The 14,028-nt window shown below is 36.5% G+C and overlaps 4 protein-coding genes across 4 annotated transcripts; 3 read left to right on the plus strand and 1 right to left on the minus strand.

Annotated features, from left to right (window-relative positions):
• The first annotated feature begins 433 nt into the window (after window positions 1-433).
• LOC104740765 (high mobility group B protein 3) lies at window positions 434-2,756 on the plus strand. The gene is made up of 8 exons (XM_010461458.3): window positions 434-856; window positions 1,056-1,104; window positions 1,270-1,365; window positions 1,640-1,697; window positions 1,796-1,840; window positions 1,951-2,031; window positions 2,310-2,396; window positions 2,495-2,756. The coding sequence occupies exons 2-8, from the start codon at window positions 1,064-1,066 to the stop codon at window positions 2,510-2,512; spliced, it is 426 nt and encodes a 141-aa protein (XP_010459760.1). The 5' UTR covers window positions 434-856; window positions 1,056-1,063; the 3' UTR covers window positions 2,513-2,756.
• Window positions 2,757-3,864: 1,108 nt separating this feature from the next.
• LOC104740768 (WUSCHEL-related homeobox 14) lies at window positions 3,865-5,475 on the plus strand. The gene is made up of 2 exons (XM_010461460.3): window positions 3,865-4,186; window positions 4,857-5,475. The coding sequence occupies exons 1-2, from the start codon at window positions 4,030-4,032 to the stop codon at window positions 5,291-5,293; spliced, it is 594 nt and encodes a 197-aa protein (XP_010459762.2). The 5' UTR covers window positions 3,865-4,029; the 3' UTR covers window positions 5,294-5,475.
• Window positions 5,476-5,703: 228 nt separating this feature from the next.
• On the plus strand, window positions 5,704-6,870 carry LOC104740769 (putative WUSCHEL-related homeobox 10). Its single transcript, XM_010461461.3, has 3 exons — window positions 5,704-6,032; window positions 6,146-6,529; window positions 6,657-6,870. The coding sequence occupies exons 1-3, from the start codon at window positions 5,876-5,878 to the stop codon at window positions 6,713-6,715; spliced, it is 600 nt and encodes a 199-aa protein (XP_010459763.1). The 5' UTR covers window positions 5,704-5,875; the 3' UTR covers window positions 6,716-6,870.
• On the minus strand, window positions 6,822-13,849 carry LOC104743419 (uncharacterized). Its single transcript, XM_087485963.1, has 25 exons — window positions 13,277-13,849; window positions 13,104-13,188; window positions 12,953-13,028; window positions 12,884-12,908; window positions 12,708-12,781; window positions 12,559-12,629; window positions 12,076-12,163; window positions 11,919-11,994; window positions 11,742-11,831; window positions 11,534-11,642; window positions 11,091-11,184; window positions 10,933-11,016; window positions 10,661-10,817; window positions 10,369-10,550; window positions 10,143-10,187; window positions 9,982-10,010; window positions 9,773-9,894; window positions 9,632-9,679; window positions 9,396-9,520; window positions 9,192-9,323; window positions 8,872-9,104; window positions 7,770-8,646; window positions 7,584-7,655; window positions 7,253-7,375; window positions 6,822-7,168 (listed from the first exon to the last, which is right to left on the minus strand). The coding sequence occupies exons 1-25, from the start codon at window positions 13,656-13,658 to the stop codon at window positions 7,124-7,126; spliced, it is 3,444 nt and encodes a 1,147-aa protein (XP_087342089.1). The 5' UTR covers window positions 13,659-13,849; the 3' UTR covers window positions 6,822-7,123.
• Window positions 13,850-14,028: the final 179 nt, after the last annotated feature.

The following is a 14,028-nucleotide window of genomic DNA, read 5'->3' on the forward strand; positions in this document are numbered from 1 at the left end:
TGTAGCCTTAAACTCTCTAGCTTGATTCATTATCCATAAAGGTGGTACTATGATTCATTCATTCTCACAGACTGATTTTGTTCGTATTCATGACGAGTTTGGTTAGTATGTAGGTTAACCACTAATTCTCTCCGAATCAAGGTGTTTCACTAATGGTAATCGATCAAATCTTGTTTGGTTAAATTGACTTAAATTACGCTGTGTTTGTAAATTATATAAGAAGGGATGATGACTCATAGTTTTTCAATAGAAAGAGCAAGTAATCAAAATCATTTCATTTTGCTGAAAAGGAAATTAAACATAAGATTATACTAGAATTTATGATTTTAATAACTTATTAGGAAAGAGAAGATTCGAGAATGATTCGTCTCGCATTCGAATTTGGACCTAATCGATATTTATATTCATCCCTTTTTAATAAACATGCAGTACAAAAGGTAAAAATAAGTACAAAATTTACGAAGCACAGAGAAGAGAAAACACATACATGTTGTTGTTCTCTCTCACTCAATGAAAAGGAATAATAAAAAAAAAAAGCGGGAGAATGTGAAAGCCAGTAATGAGAAATCACAAGGATCGTTGACGTGGCGAAATATATTTGAAATCCCGCCTAAACCCCTAAGATTTGTTTTTTATTTTATTTTTTTCACACATGTCGTGGAAAATTGAATATCTTTTAAATCATATAAGATATTTTTCCCTTCCACTTAAGAAGCCTTCTCATCCATTTCTCGGCCTCTCACTCGAATCGGTTCACAAAGCGTACAATTCACAAACACGTACACTTATTATTATTATTCTCTCTCTCTCTCTCTCTTCAAACCCTACGAAGCTCTTCTTCTTCTTCTTCTTCAAGGTAATTTCATCCGATTTCCTTCGTTTTTTTGTTTATTTTTCCAGTTTTCGTCTTGATTTAGTGCGTTTCGATCTCTTGATTGTAATATTTTTGTCTCCGTAGTTTTTTTTAAGCGCTTAGAACCGAAGATTCTCTCTGTTTTAATTGCGTTTCGTATTTTTGTATGCTGATCTAGTTTTTTGTTTGTTTGTTTGTGCAGAATCGATCATGAAAGGAGGTAAATCGAAAGCTGAAACCAGGAGCTCAAAGTGAGTTTTCACATCGATCGATTCTTCTGTGATTTTTTTTATTTTTTTGTTTTTGTTTGTATCCGAGTTAGTTCCTAGATCTCTGGATTCCAGATCCGTTTCCAAATCGTTGTTGTTTTGTGAATCGTTTTTTTTTTTTAAACTTGAATTTTGTGGTGATGATAGGCTCTCTGTGACTAAGAAGCCTACTAAGGGAGGCAAAGGTGCTGCTAAGGATCCTAACAAACCTAAGAGGCCTTCCAGTGCCTTCTTCGTTTTCATGTAAATTATCTCCCCTTCGATTCTTATAAACGATCTGCGTTAATTACTTCTGGTTTGTTTCAGTGATTCTTTTCAAATTGAGATTGTTAGCTTCGTTTGTTTGCTGTAAAAATGATTGGTCATATTGATGTTGTTTATTATTATTATTATTATTATGCCTAAAATGGTCTGTAACGTTGACTGTATAATCCAATTAGTATCACCAATCATTGGTTAACTGATTCTACTTTTAATTCTGTTTTGCTAAAACTTGCGTTGACTTATGATCTTGTAGGGAAGATTTCCGTGAAACGTACAAGAAGGAGCACCCCAAGAACAAATCTGTCGCTGCTGTGAGTTGTGATTTGCTGCTTTTTTTTCACCGTAGCCTTTGTTGTATTTTTGAATTTATTACTGACAATGATTTTTTCAAATGGATGATGATATATAGGTTGGCAAAGCTGGTGGTGAAAAGTGGAAATCTTTGTCAGATTCCGTAAGTTTTCTGAGCTATTTATTTAGCTCAAGTTGTTTACTAATTCAAATGGTACAGGCTTGTTTGTTATGTATGATTTTTCTTAACCTGTGGGTGTTATGATAATGTAGGAGAAAGCTCCTTATGTTGCTAAGGCTGACAAACGCAAGGTTGAGTATGAGAAGAACATGAAAGCCTACAACAAGAAGCTGGTGAGTGGTTTATTTGCATCATTATATTGAAGGAAGAGTTACGTTTTTACTAATCACATGATTGAAGTATGAGCTATGTTTTATATTAACCACATGATTGAAGTATCAATTATGATATGTTTTACTGTAACCACATGATTGAAGGGATGAGTTATGGTTATACTAATCACATAGTTGCAGGCAGAGTTGTGATTAGAGTAAACAATGATGATTCATATAACTGGTAATTAGTTTAAGGGTAGTGCTTGACTAACAGCTGTGTCTTGTGTGTGTTTCAGGAGGAAGGTCCAAAGGAAGATGAGGAATCTGACAAGTCTGTTTCAGAGGTCAACGATGAGGATGATGCTGAGGATGGGAGTGAAGAGGTAAGCGACTGATTCTATTAATCATTCTACATCATTTTGCAATTAAATATCTAAGAAGTAAGCCTTTGTATTAACTCTGTAATATATATGATCTGTAGGAGGAAGATGATGACTGAGAAGTTGAAGTTGAAGTTGGGTAGCATAATATAGGAGGCTGCAAGGAATCTCTCGGATGTTCTTTATCTTCTCTTAAAATGTTAATGAGGCTGGTTAAATTTATGGGTCTATTTACTTTTTTTTTTTTTTTTTACTGATGTTTCGTTTTAGTAAGCTACTACTATCTCCCACTGATTCTACGTGTAATGGAAAAAAGTGAATGTAGAATGTTTAGATGGTGAATGAGAGAGATTTGCAGCTCTATATTACGCTCTTTTTATCCCTCTACGTTTTGTTAATTACCTTTCAGTTCTTTAATCTCTAGTTCTCTACTGATATGTGCGTCTTACTAGCAAGTTGTAGTAATTCTCAAATCTCTTATTAATTCTCAAATCTCAGTACGATTATGTTGTATATGGTACAAAGGAGTGCTCATATCGATGTTTGTGTTGACCAGTGCATTAACACGCTCTTAATCAAATTGTTCCAAAAAGTGTATTCAATGTTTTTACTTTTTGGTTTGGTTGATCTGACTTTAGTGGTCACTCAGGATCTTAAAATTGTATTATGGCCTTCTTTCCAAATGACCTACGCCGTAATCATTTGGTTACTCTTTTCACCACCTTATGAGAAAAAAGGTTAACAGAAGATTAGAAGAGTATCTCTGTGGATGTATTTACTTGGTTTTACTTGGTCATTGTTGACAAAAGTGAAGATTGAGAGTGAAATCCGCCTAATAGCAGCAGAATAGGGCATTCACACTTGTGTTTATACTTTATAATCAAAGAACCTTTTTGGTCAAATTCATACATTTTCTTCCTAATCAACAAAGAAAAATAAAAAATTAAAGCATGCTCTGCTTCCTTTTATTCTTAATAGTTTAATCATTAGTCATAAGTCACAACGATAACATTTTATATTCTGCTGTGATTAAGCCTTGCTTCCGGCTTTACCTAACCAATATATATAAAAGTAAGTAACATAGTTTGTATTCCTCTACGAGTACAACAAGCTACTGATGTAACAATACCTAGAATTAAGTAGGTTATTTTTCTATATAAGTTTCGTGTCTTATTATGTCATCAACACATAGGATTGAGATCATCTTAGATATTTTTGGATTAACAATTCTTTTTCTCTTATTTATCAAATGGTGGATAAATTGACCCGTAAAACTTGATTAAAATGTAGAGTTTCTAACACAACATAGTGAAAACACAGTTGACCAAAGTTTATCCTACTTATGACCATATAACCAATCTAAAATTTTCTAATTCGGGATTATAATCTTTTTTTTTCTTCTAAATACTTGTCATCTAATAAACTAGTAACTGAAAAAAGATATAAAACCGGTCTAATTGATCATTAGTCAAGAGATCTTTTGCAAAAAAAAGTGTTTTAATTTAACGGTAACAAATAAATTAAAGATCCACTTTATTCATAAACAAAAGAATATATAAATCATTTCACTTTCTCATTGTCTTCTTCATATAGTAAAAGAAAACTGAAAAGGAGAAAAGCAAAGTGATAAGAGGAGATGGAGAGAGAGATCCAAAACGATGCGTATAATGGGAGAGTGATGACGGAGGAGCAGATGGAGATTCTCCGTAAGCAGATCGCCGTTTACGCCGTTATTTGCGACCAGCTCGTCTTCCTCCACAACTCTCTCTCTTCTTACCATCCTTTCTCATCAGGTACACTTCTCCTTTAGCTCTCTTTCTATCTATATGAACACAGAAGTTTATGTGTGTTCTTTTGATTCACAGACTATCACTTTATATGTTTTTTAATATGTACGAATGACCATATGAACTTCTTCATAAACGGTAAAACAAGTGTTTCAAGAAGCAAGAATTTAAACGCAGCGTTTTGAGATGCAAACGTTGTTTCCAATCATAAACTTTAATCGTGGAGCTGCTAGCTTAGTGTAAGTGAAAACTGTGTTTGTGTTTGGTATACAACAACACACGAACTCAGACACACTTTTCTCAGTGTCCGCTGCATATATATATATATATATATATAACCTTGAATTAAACTTTAAAATGATTTTGGACATTAGAAGAGAGTTTAGCAACCGCATAGCATTGATTAATTGCTAACTATATACTGATTAGTTGTTCAATATTCTTTTTAAAGTAATGCTATCTATAAAATATTGTCTTCTGATCGATCACCAAGAGTCTAAGCCTTAGACCTCACCTAACATTTTGAGTATAGTCAACTCTTGGTCGGTTTTGTAGAAGCTTAGCCTGAATAGAGTTAGCGTTTTTGTGGTTTTGATATAATACACATATTTGTACTCAAAAGAACCGTAAGGGTCACGTAACTGATATTTTTGGGTAATGAATTGAGAATAAAAAGGAATAAGGCCAATGGTCGGTGGATACTTTGATCAGATGGGGTCATCGTCAAGTTCTCATAGGATATCGAGTCGGCATCGATGGACTCCGACTTCGACGCAGCTTCAGATTCTTGAGAGCATTTACGAGGAAGGAAGCGGAACACCGAATCGACGGAGGATTAGAGAGATCGCGACAGAGCTGTCTGAACATGGACAGATCACGGAGACAAATGTCTACAACTGGTTTCAGAACCGGCGAGCTCGGTCCAAACGCAAGCAGCCTCAAACGACGACGACGACGGCTAATGGTCAAGCTGACGATGTGGCTGTGACAACGGAGGAGAGGAGAAGTTGTGGAGATTCTGGTGGATTAGAGTCTTATGAGCATATACTCTTCCCAAGTCCTGATTTAGGGATTGAGCACTTGTTGAGTATAGGGAAATTTCTGGAGAGTTAAATTCGTATAGATCACTGACATGGAGGCACGATGAAGATCCCTAGTCTCATCTATTTTATTCTCTCAATTTCCATAAAACAGAATTGTGTGTGTGTGTGTGTGTGTGTGACATTAACAAGAAGTCTTTTATTGTAATTTTGTGTTCCTCAAATTGATATATGCCAATATGATCAGAAATCAAAGTGATATCATCTACGGTTGATATATATTGGCCGGTATAGTGTGGAAACAATTTTGACAAAAACCGAACCTAGTTAATTATGACCATAGTTTTTTTCGTTGCTATTAAATTTTATTGTCATCTCAGAAAAGTCATATAAAATCGGATATTTGGTTATATGACCACAAAAATTATAATCTAATTCTACCAAATTATAATCCAATTATATCCTAAAATTACCTCAATTAACTTGGTAATTGAGAAAAAACAAATCGGACCAATTGATCCTATTCAATTAAATCTTTCCAAAAATGTGTTTGAGTCCAACGATAACAAATAAACTAAAGATTTGTTTATGATTGTCGTCTTCTTCATCATATGATAGAAAGGAGAGAGGAGAAAGCAAAATTGTGAAAGAGGAGATGGAGCAAGGGAGCCTAAACGGTACGTATGATGGTAGAGTGATGACGGAGGAGCAGATGGAGACTCTCCGTAAGCAAATCGCCATTTACGCTATAATATGTGATCAGCTCGTCCTCCTACACAATTCTCTCCCTTCCTTCCCTCCTCTCTCATCAGGTAAGTACACACTTCTCTCTCATGAACTCCATAGTGGTATTTGGAAGAAACTTAAAAGGTCACGTAAAATGAATATTTATATTTTTATGGTAATGGTTTGAGAAATACACTAGGGATGAATATGATGGGAGGAGGATACTTTGATCCGATGGTGGCATCGTCAAGCGCTCATGGTATGTCTACTCGTCATCGATGGACTCCAACGTCGAAGCAACTTCAGATTCTTGAGAACATTTACAAGGAAGGAAGTGGAACACCAAATCCACGGAGGATTAAAGAGATTGCTACGGAGCTGTCTGAGCACGGACAAATCATGGAGAAAAATGTCTACAATTGGTTTCAAAACCGGCGAGCTCGGTCCAAACGAAAGCAGCCTCAGACGACAACTGTGACTGGTCCGACCGATGATGCGGCTGTGACGACTGAGGAGAGGAGTTATGGAGATTCTGGAGGGTTTGAGTCTTATGAGCATATACTCTTCCCTAGTCCTGATAGAGGTACTATATGATATTGAATTTCGTGTCTGAATCTCTCTAATGGTTCGGTCTGTTTTTGATGCCTACCGTATAAGGTTATATAATATAGAGCTAAAAACAACATGTGGTGAACATTTTGTGGTTTCAGGGATTGAGCATTTGTTGAGTAGGGAGAAGTTTATGGAGAACAAATTTCACACAGGCTGACGTGAAATAAAGACGAAGAACTCCTATTCTCTTTTCTCTGTTTTCACTAAACTAAACCAATTATTTGGTTGTCTCAATAAAAGAATACTATCTTTATGTATGAGAGTGAGCATTAACAAGTCTATTTATTTAGTGTAAAATTTGTTTTTCACGAATTTACATTTGACCTTCTACGTATTCACCATGAACAACGGGATTGCCACGACCTGGACATAAATTAAGTTCCGAACGAAGCTGGCCAAGTTTAGATGCAAAACCAATCTTTCTTCAGCCACATGATGACATGAGCAAAGTTCCTTGGTTCACATCTGCTTATGACAACTTGGTGCCGCTGGCTTTGCTGCATTGATTATCTCTCATTTTGAATCAGACCGGTTCTGCTCGCTGAGGTATGAAAACATCCTCTTTCTATGTCTTCTTGCTTGTTGGCAAATTGCGTTTTGGTAGTCTCAACTGCACAAACATATACAAATGAGGTGTGGGATTAGACTAACGGTGTTAACAGAAACCAGAATGCATGTTATTATCTTTACAGACCTTTGATTTTGTAGTCCTCCAGCCTCCTGAATCTTGCTGCTGAATTGGGGAGTATGCAAATCTCTCTATTGACTCAAGCATATCACTTTTATCCACAGCTACATTAGTGTCAGCAAGAGGTTCCTACAATACCATTAGGTTATTAATATTTATTCATACAATGAAATTGATGCACAATAAGAATCTATACACCTGTGAAGCTTTGTCCTCGAAGCATTAAAATTATTTCAGTTCTATTTCAAAATATTTTGCATCTCCATTAATTCCAAACTGAAACCTCAAATTGCTTCTAAAGACTTAAGGGTATGTAAGTAGCAGATTACAAGAATACCTTGTGCTTTAAGGCCGTTTCCTTGCTTGCTGCATCATTCGTGACTTCTAGATGATCAGCAAAGAACAAAATCTGCAAACAAGTAAAATTAGATTTTGATATTAGCGAGAGCTCAAGACAATGAACCCAATCGTAAATGAGAGATACATAAGAACTCTAAGGAATCACCACTAAAGTAAAACTTACTTTACTCAAAAACTGGACATTTGATGAATCAGTAGCCATGACTTGCACTCCGAGACATGTGTTTGGGATACTGCAGAAAGGGCAACAGATAGTATTGAAAACACATCCATCTTGCTCGCACCAAATACCCTGACCTTTTGAGCCTTCAAATTTTCTGCAGAGTCTCTGATTAACTAATGAGCAATCTGTCATAATAATTGAAACACTTGTTGGCATTTCTGCAGCAGCAGTTCCTGATGTTTTTTTCAGAAGAGACAGCAAATACTTTTTGGACGACGAAGTCAACAAGCAATTGAGATAAGAGTCATTCTCAGGTAGACCTAATGGACTTTTGCAGAGCAAACAAGATAGCTGCACTTTCTGATTAACTTCTGGAAAAGAATATATGTTGTAGCTTTGGGATCTTGGTTCGGTACTCCCAAACCCAAACTCAATTCTTCTTGTTAAACTCGTGTGATCTGAGGGTCTTCTAGTACTAGGTGCATCACTGTTTTCGTCTTCAAGGTCAATGACAGGAGAGCTAGTAAACTTTCTTTTCTTCAAAGCCTGTGAATTAACGCTCATGTTGAAAGATGACTCTGCTTCTAGAGTCGAACTACGGATGTCACCGAAAGAATTTCCCTCAGGATTTGCTACTACGGACGACTCAGCTCCAAGTGGAGATTTTCTAAAATTTGGAGTAGATATATGCCGCTTTAATAATTGATCAGGAGACCTCGGAGATCTCAGACCTATTGCTGCTGGACTAGAGCTTTCATTCATTGAGCAAGAACATGGACTGGCTACTGATATCCCTTTGATCATACCAGAGGTCTCCTTGACAAAAGATGTTTCTGGATCTTCATCATTGTAGGTCACTGATGACACCTCGCAATACCTGCACATGACAGTTGTTAAGTCTTCTTAAAGATCTGCAAATATAAGCTTACAATCTGCAGTACTTCGATACAATGTTCACATCACATGCTAGTTTTTGTAGTTGAAGCTAACACTAACAAACATGCTACTTTGGAACACTCTTTAAGAATTAAACTTGAGATAGAAATGGTGCAAATCAAATATATCTAGATTTGTATAAAAAGAACTTGTCTGATATTGTTACCCAGTCTCAGGTTGGACACCGCACTCAAGATCAATAACGTCTTTGTAGCATTCAGCTTCCTCTTTAATTTGAATGAATGTCTGAGTAGAATGCCGTACAGATATCGAATCTTCAGCTATTTTTGGTTTCACATCTTTTTGATCCAAAAAGGCCTTGGTTTTGTTCATAAAAGGATATTTTGTATTCGAATCTGTGCGATCCTCCACGTCTACCACCTTCCTACCTGCGATATCCTGCGCACAAATTCATTATCAATAACAAAATGAATTCATAGAGAACACCCAACACAGAAAAAAAAATCGTTTGCTTTTAAAATGTACTCTTGCTTCCACATGACTAGATTTGTTCTGAATCTGATTTTCCTTCCTTCTGTATTTGCTTTGGTTTTCCGAAGAAAAGTTCTTCTCAACAGTATAATCCTGGGACGCAGACATCTTACTGTCAACTCGCTCCTGCATACAGTTTTCAGCGTGTTAATGACTATGTAATAAAGTTTCAAGGACCAGAAATGAGATGGTTTGAACCTTGGCACTGTTGAAAAATGATCTTAACCCTTCCATAGATACTTCAAAATTATCATACAGTTTGATAGACTGCCTTAGCCACTTTGAAATAGACGTTCTGTTCCTTTCTTCTTTGTATCGCTCATCTGGACACCAAAACAAGGCAACCTCAGAGCTATGATAACCATATTGAACAAAACGTACATAAATAAAGTTGAGCAGTGACTATCCACAGATCACTGATATGTTATAATTACCCAAGAATATGATGGCACCATAATCAAACCTATGCCGGATACATCGCCCTGTAAAGAAAAACACCATGACAGAATATCCTGTTACAATATTAAAATTGACTGGAAGAACCAATTGACAAAATGTAAGCTATTACATAGCACCTGCTGCTTGATTTAAAGCACGATAGGCCTGTTGGCAATACCAGTCACTCCCTCCAAGAAGGTTTTTAGATGATTTGTAGGTATCATTATATTTTTTCTTTAGTCCGACTTGAATATCATGCCTAGCACGAAAGTGATTAATTAAAAACTGCTCCTTGAAAATGGATTTGGAACGAAGCTGAAAGATTTTAGGAAAATAGAATTCTTACAAGTTTGGAAATGGAATGCCGACAATTATCTGTATGTAATCATCAAGGGTTAACAGCCCATTTATCAAAAATATCCTAAGCTTCTATTGCAGCAACGGACTACATTGATTATGTCCACATAAGAAAATAGAATACCAAGACAATGCAGTTAAAAAGGATACCACTGCCCTGGCGTTGTCATCAGCAAAGTCAATCCCTTCTGAAACCTATTAGAAACATAGACTTTAAACTCAAATATGTTATGTGAAAAGTACGAGATACCCATGTCATGCTCATAGAGTCGAACGACACGTCACCCCATATCTTGAGATTGGATTGCTATTTAAATATTGATCATTAAATTTCTATATAGAAACCATGACAAGAAAAGAAAAAGAAAAAACAAACCTTTCCTCTACACACTGCAAGAAATGCAGCTCCTTTCTTGGAATCATCTTGAGTCTCAGTTTTAATAGTCCATGCTTTCTTAACTCTTTTATTTCTTCCAGTAAATCTATTCTTCCCACGTATAGACTCATAATATCCCTTCAGAACAGAATCAAATTCTTCCTGGGCTCCTCCTCTTGGTTCTGCAACCAAGGATTCTTATTTCAAATTTTTGACAAGAAAAAAAAAAAGCATAACAATAGGATTTGCTACAACAATTTTTACAAGATCACAGAAGATAAATATTACTTACCAACAAAAAGGTCCTTTTTCAAGCAAAGCCGAGACCATTGCCCAGTTTCACGCCAACGTGTGCAGAGTGTTTCCATCAACTTATAGCTTGGAAAGAATACAAGGGAGCCACCTGGTACAACAGCGCATATTTCTTCCAACGATTTCCCTAAAGCATCCTTCAAAGAAAAGTAGAGCATACGTTTACAAACACACAAAAGTAATGCATTACTGTACAAAGAACACATATACATGCAAAAATAGATTGAACCAGTGACAAAAAATCCGCGGTACCTGGAATTCATATGCATCAGCTGTTTTATAAGTTGCATTTAGAGGATAATTACCAGGACCAATGGAGATTGCACCAGCCCACACCTGGAACAAAGATTTTGTTAAATCAAACATTCAGTTCTGAAAACGGTTGCTACGTAGAGAGCTTTAGTCAGAACCTGCAGATTAACATCAATCACATGTGGAGCCTCTAAACAAGTGCCAAACTGCATCCCAAGTTCAGATGAGAAAGAATTCATCGGTGACAAAGTCCTATATTTCACAACCAAGAAATTCAAAACTTACTCATTCCTGAAAAAGATGGCTCCAGAAACATATAATTTAGCAAATGGGTTAAGGAGGAGAGTAGAATGGTATGCACATAAAGAATGTGATGTACAAAAAGGACCACATTGATCACTGGTAGTAACCAAACTTAACAAAAAAGATGAGTAATGTCATTGTACATTGATGACATTGTGGTTTTTTACAGAACCTTATATAATGAAGTAACAAGGTGTTATTACTTGCCAAAATATCAGATGAAAAAGGTGTACATGACTTGAAAAAGGATCACATAATTCTTTGCAGTAGCAATATTAAGAAACAGGATACTGCTTACCCAGATGTTAAAATGATTGATAGAGATATATCAGCTAAGTCTTTAAAAACAACCGAAGGATTCATGCACCACAAACTGAAAGTATGCGTCCATGTACCAGAAGAATCTCCTGCAGCCCAATAGAGCAACAATGAACACCTTTTTTAATTACAGATGGGTAAAATATTCACACATTAGGCTAAAAAGGTCCATCAAAATTCAGGTGTACCTCTTTTAGTAGAGCGTTGTAAACCCAGTTGGTAATCTAAGATGTGACTTCCATTTCTTGAAAAGAAGTACGTAAGTGAAGAGAACAACTCTGCATGAATATGACACAATAAGCTCTCATCCTCGAAACGATATCACAGGAAACAATGCTTAATAAAGTTAGGGAGACGCAAAAAACCTAGTGTCAAGACAGATAACCCACTCAAATAAAGCATATCTGATTCCATTTCTGCTTCCTTTGATGTTCTGATAGCCTAGAACAGCAATCACAAGCACATTCAAGCATCATATAAAGCCTGTGGGCCTAACCAGATAACGTTGAAGAAATGACTTACCTTTGTAAAGCACTCCAATAAGATTGGGAAGCATTCACGAGAGATATTAGATTCCTCAAGCTCTCTTAAAGCTTTGTCTCCGGTCCAACTGCAATCATGTCATTGTGGAATTAGTGCGATGCTTGATTACTGTTTTATAAACATGGTTTCCCTACTTAACTTGATATTCTTTTGGGAAAAAAAAGTTCCAATACCAATGGCTCGACCATTATTTCTGGCAACACTACATGAAACTCATCACTAAATAAAATATACTACAATGCCTACATGCAAATATATGCACAAATTTTTCGGGTGGGTTAACAGAGGATCTATATTTAGCACATTTTAGTCAAGAATGCTACATAAAATATGTATAGATAGTAAGAGTTGTCCAAACAAAACTAGTTCTCACGGAGACTAAGAAAACCAACACTATAAACAGTTGCAACCCCTTTCAAATTCTACAGTAAAGTAAATGATTGGAAGAAGAGTTTAACTTACCTAGAGAAATAGTGCTGGAAATCACGTTTTGTTAATGAATCCTTTTTTCTTCCAATCCAGCTTATCAATCCCTAAATACATAGACCAATCAATATTAAAACGTAGTCAGAAAAGATACATCTCAACATTATTTGCAGTTAATGACTTACATCTACTACTTCACACAAGGGTTGATATATCATTGGCTGTGCCACGCTCATCTGTTCTAATTCATTCTGCAATTCTGCATAACACATAAACCACATTAGTAAATTAAATGTCAGTGAACCAAACCATGGATTAGTACACAAAGAAGACAGACCCAGGTGGAAGAAAAAAAAAACACCTTTTAGTATCTTGATTAAACGCAACTAGGCAAGTCCACAAAAAGAGAGCAAAACCAAATTTAACATACCAATACAGCCATGGGCACTCTATAACCAGTTTTCCGATACTCACGAATCACTTGAGTAATCTGAGAATGAGTTCGTCTACAGAACAAAAAAGCAAACAATCAATACTAAATACGAAAGATAAAATTTAATTCACAATATCTCCAAGCTTACGAAGCATAGTATATGGTAGGAATTTTAGTTCTCTTCTTAGTTGCAGTTTCAGCTTGCTCCACTTTTGTAGATGCAGCAGGAGTATCTAATCAGAGATAAACCACGAATTAAAGGCCGATACCCTAATTAAGAAAGCCCAAATCATTCATTAATGTCATCACGATTTCACGAACCTGAGGGCTGTGTCTCCGGTATGAACCCACCTCCGTGATTCAATGGATCGGTGGCTGCTTCCGGGGCAGCTTTCGAATGAGTCAAATTCCCTTTCAGAAGCCGAGATTTATAGTTCTGTTGCCAAGCAAGCACCGAGCAGAGCAAAGACAGAGATTTTCCAGTACCAGTGGGAGACTCGAGTAACGCGTGACTGTGACCGTCTCTCTGGGCTCGATCGAGCGTAGATATGACCCGGCTCATGAACGCAAGCTGGGTTCCGTACGGCTGATAAGGGAACTCCACTTGAAGGCCTCCGATTTGGTAGACATTTTTAGGGTTTTTGGAGTTTAGGGTTTGTTTCAATTCATCCTTCGAATCCGATTTAATGGTTGAGGAAACCATCTTCTTCGTCGAGTATCCCTTCGGGGTTCGGTGAGGGGAGAAAAATGAGAACTACGAGAGAAGTGAGGTGCGATGATTACGCGTTGTTGATAAATGGGCGGGAAAATTCGACCCCTTTTTCGAGTTTCTCTTTCTTTTGGCGCCCGCCATTGTTATTGTCTGCGAGCTTTTACTGGTGTAAAAGCTGAGACACTAAAAGCGACGTACAGTTCTTATTGTTTAAGAGAGAACGGCAATACTTCCGTACTCAGCGTGATAATGGACCGCAAGTGGGCTTATTAAGGCCCAAATTTCGTAGAGGCTATTTGAGTGTGATCGTGATTTACAACAAATAAACTTTGATTGCCCCTAGTTTATATATGATTTAAAG

The sequence above is a fragment of the Camelina sativa genome, chromosome 14 (genome assembly GCF_030686135.1).
Source record: "Camelina sativa cultivar CO46 ecotype springtype chromosome 14, ASM3068613v1".
Lineage (NCBI taxonomy): Eukaryota > Viridiplantae > Streptophyta > Magnoliopsida > Brassicales > Brassicaceae > Camelina > Camelina sativa.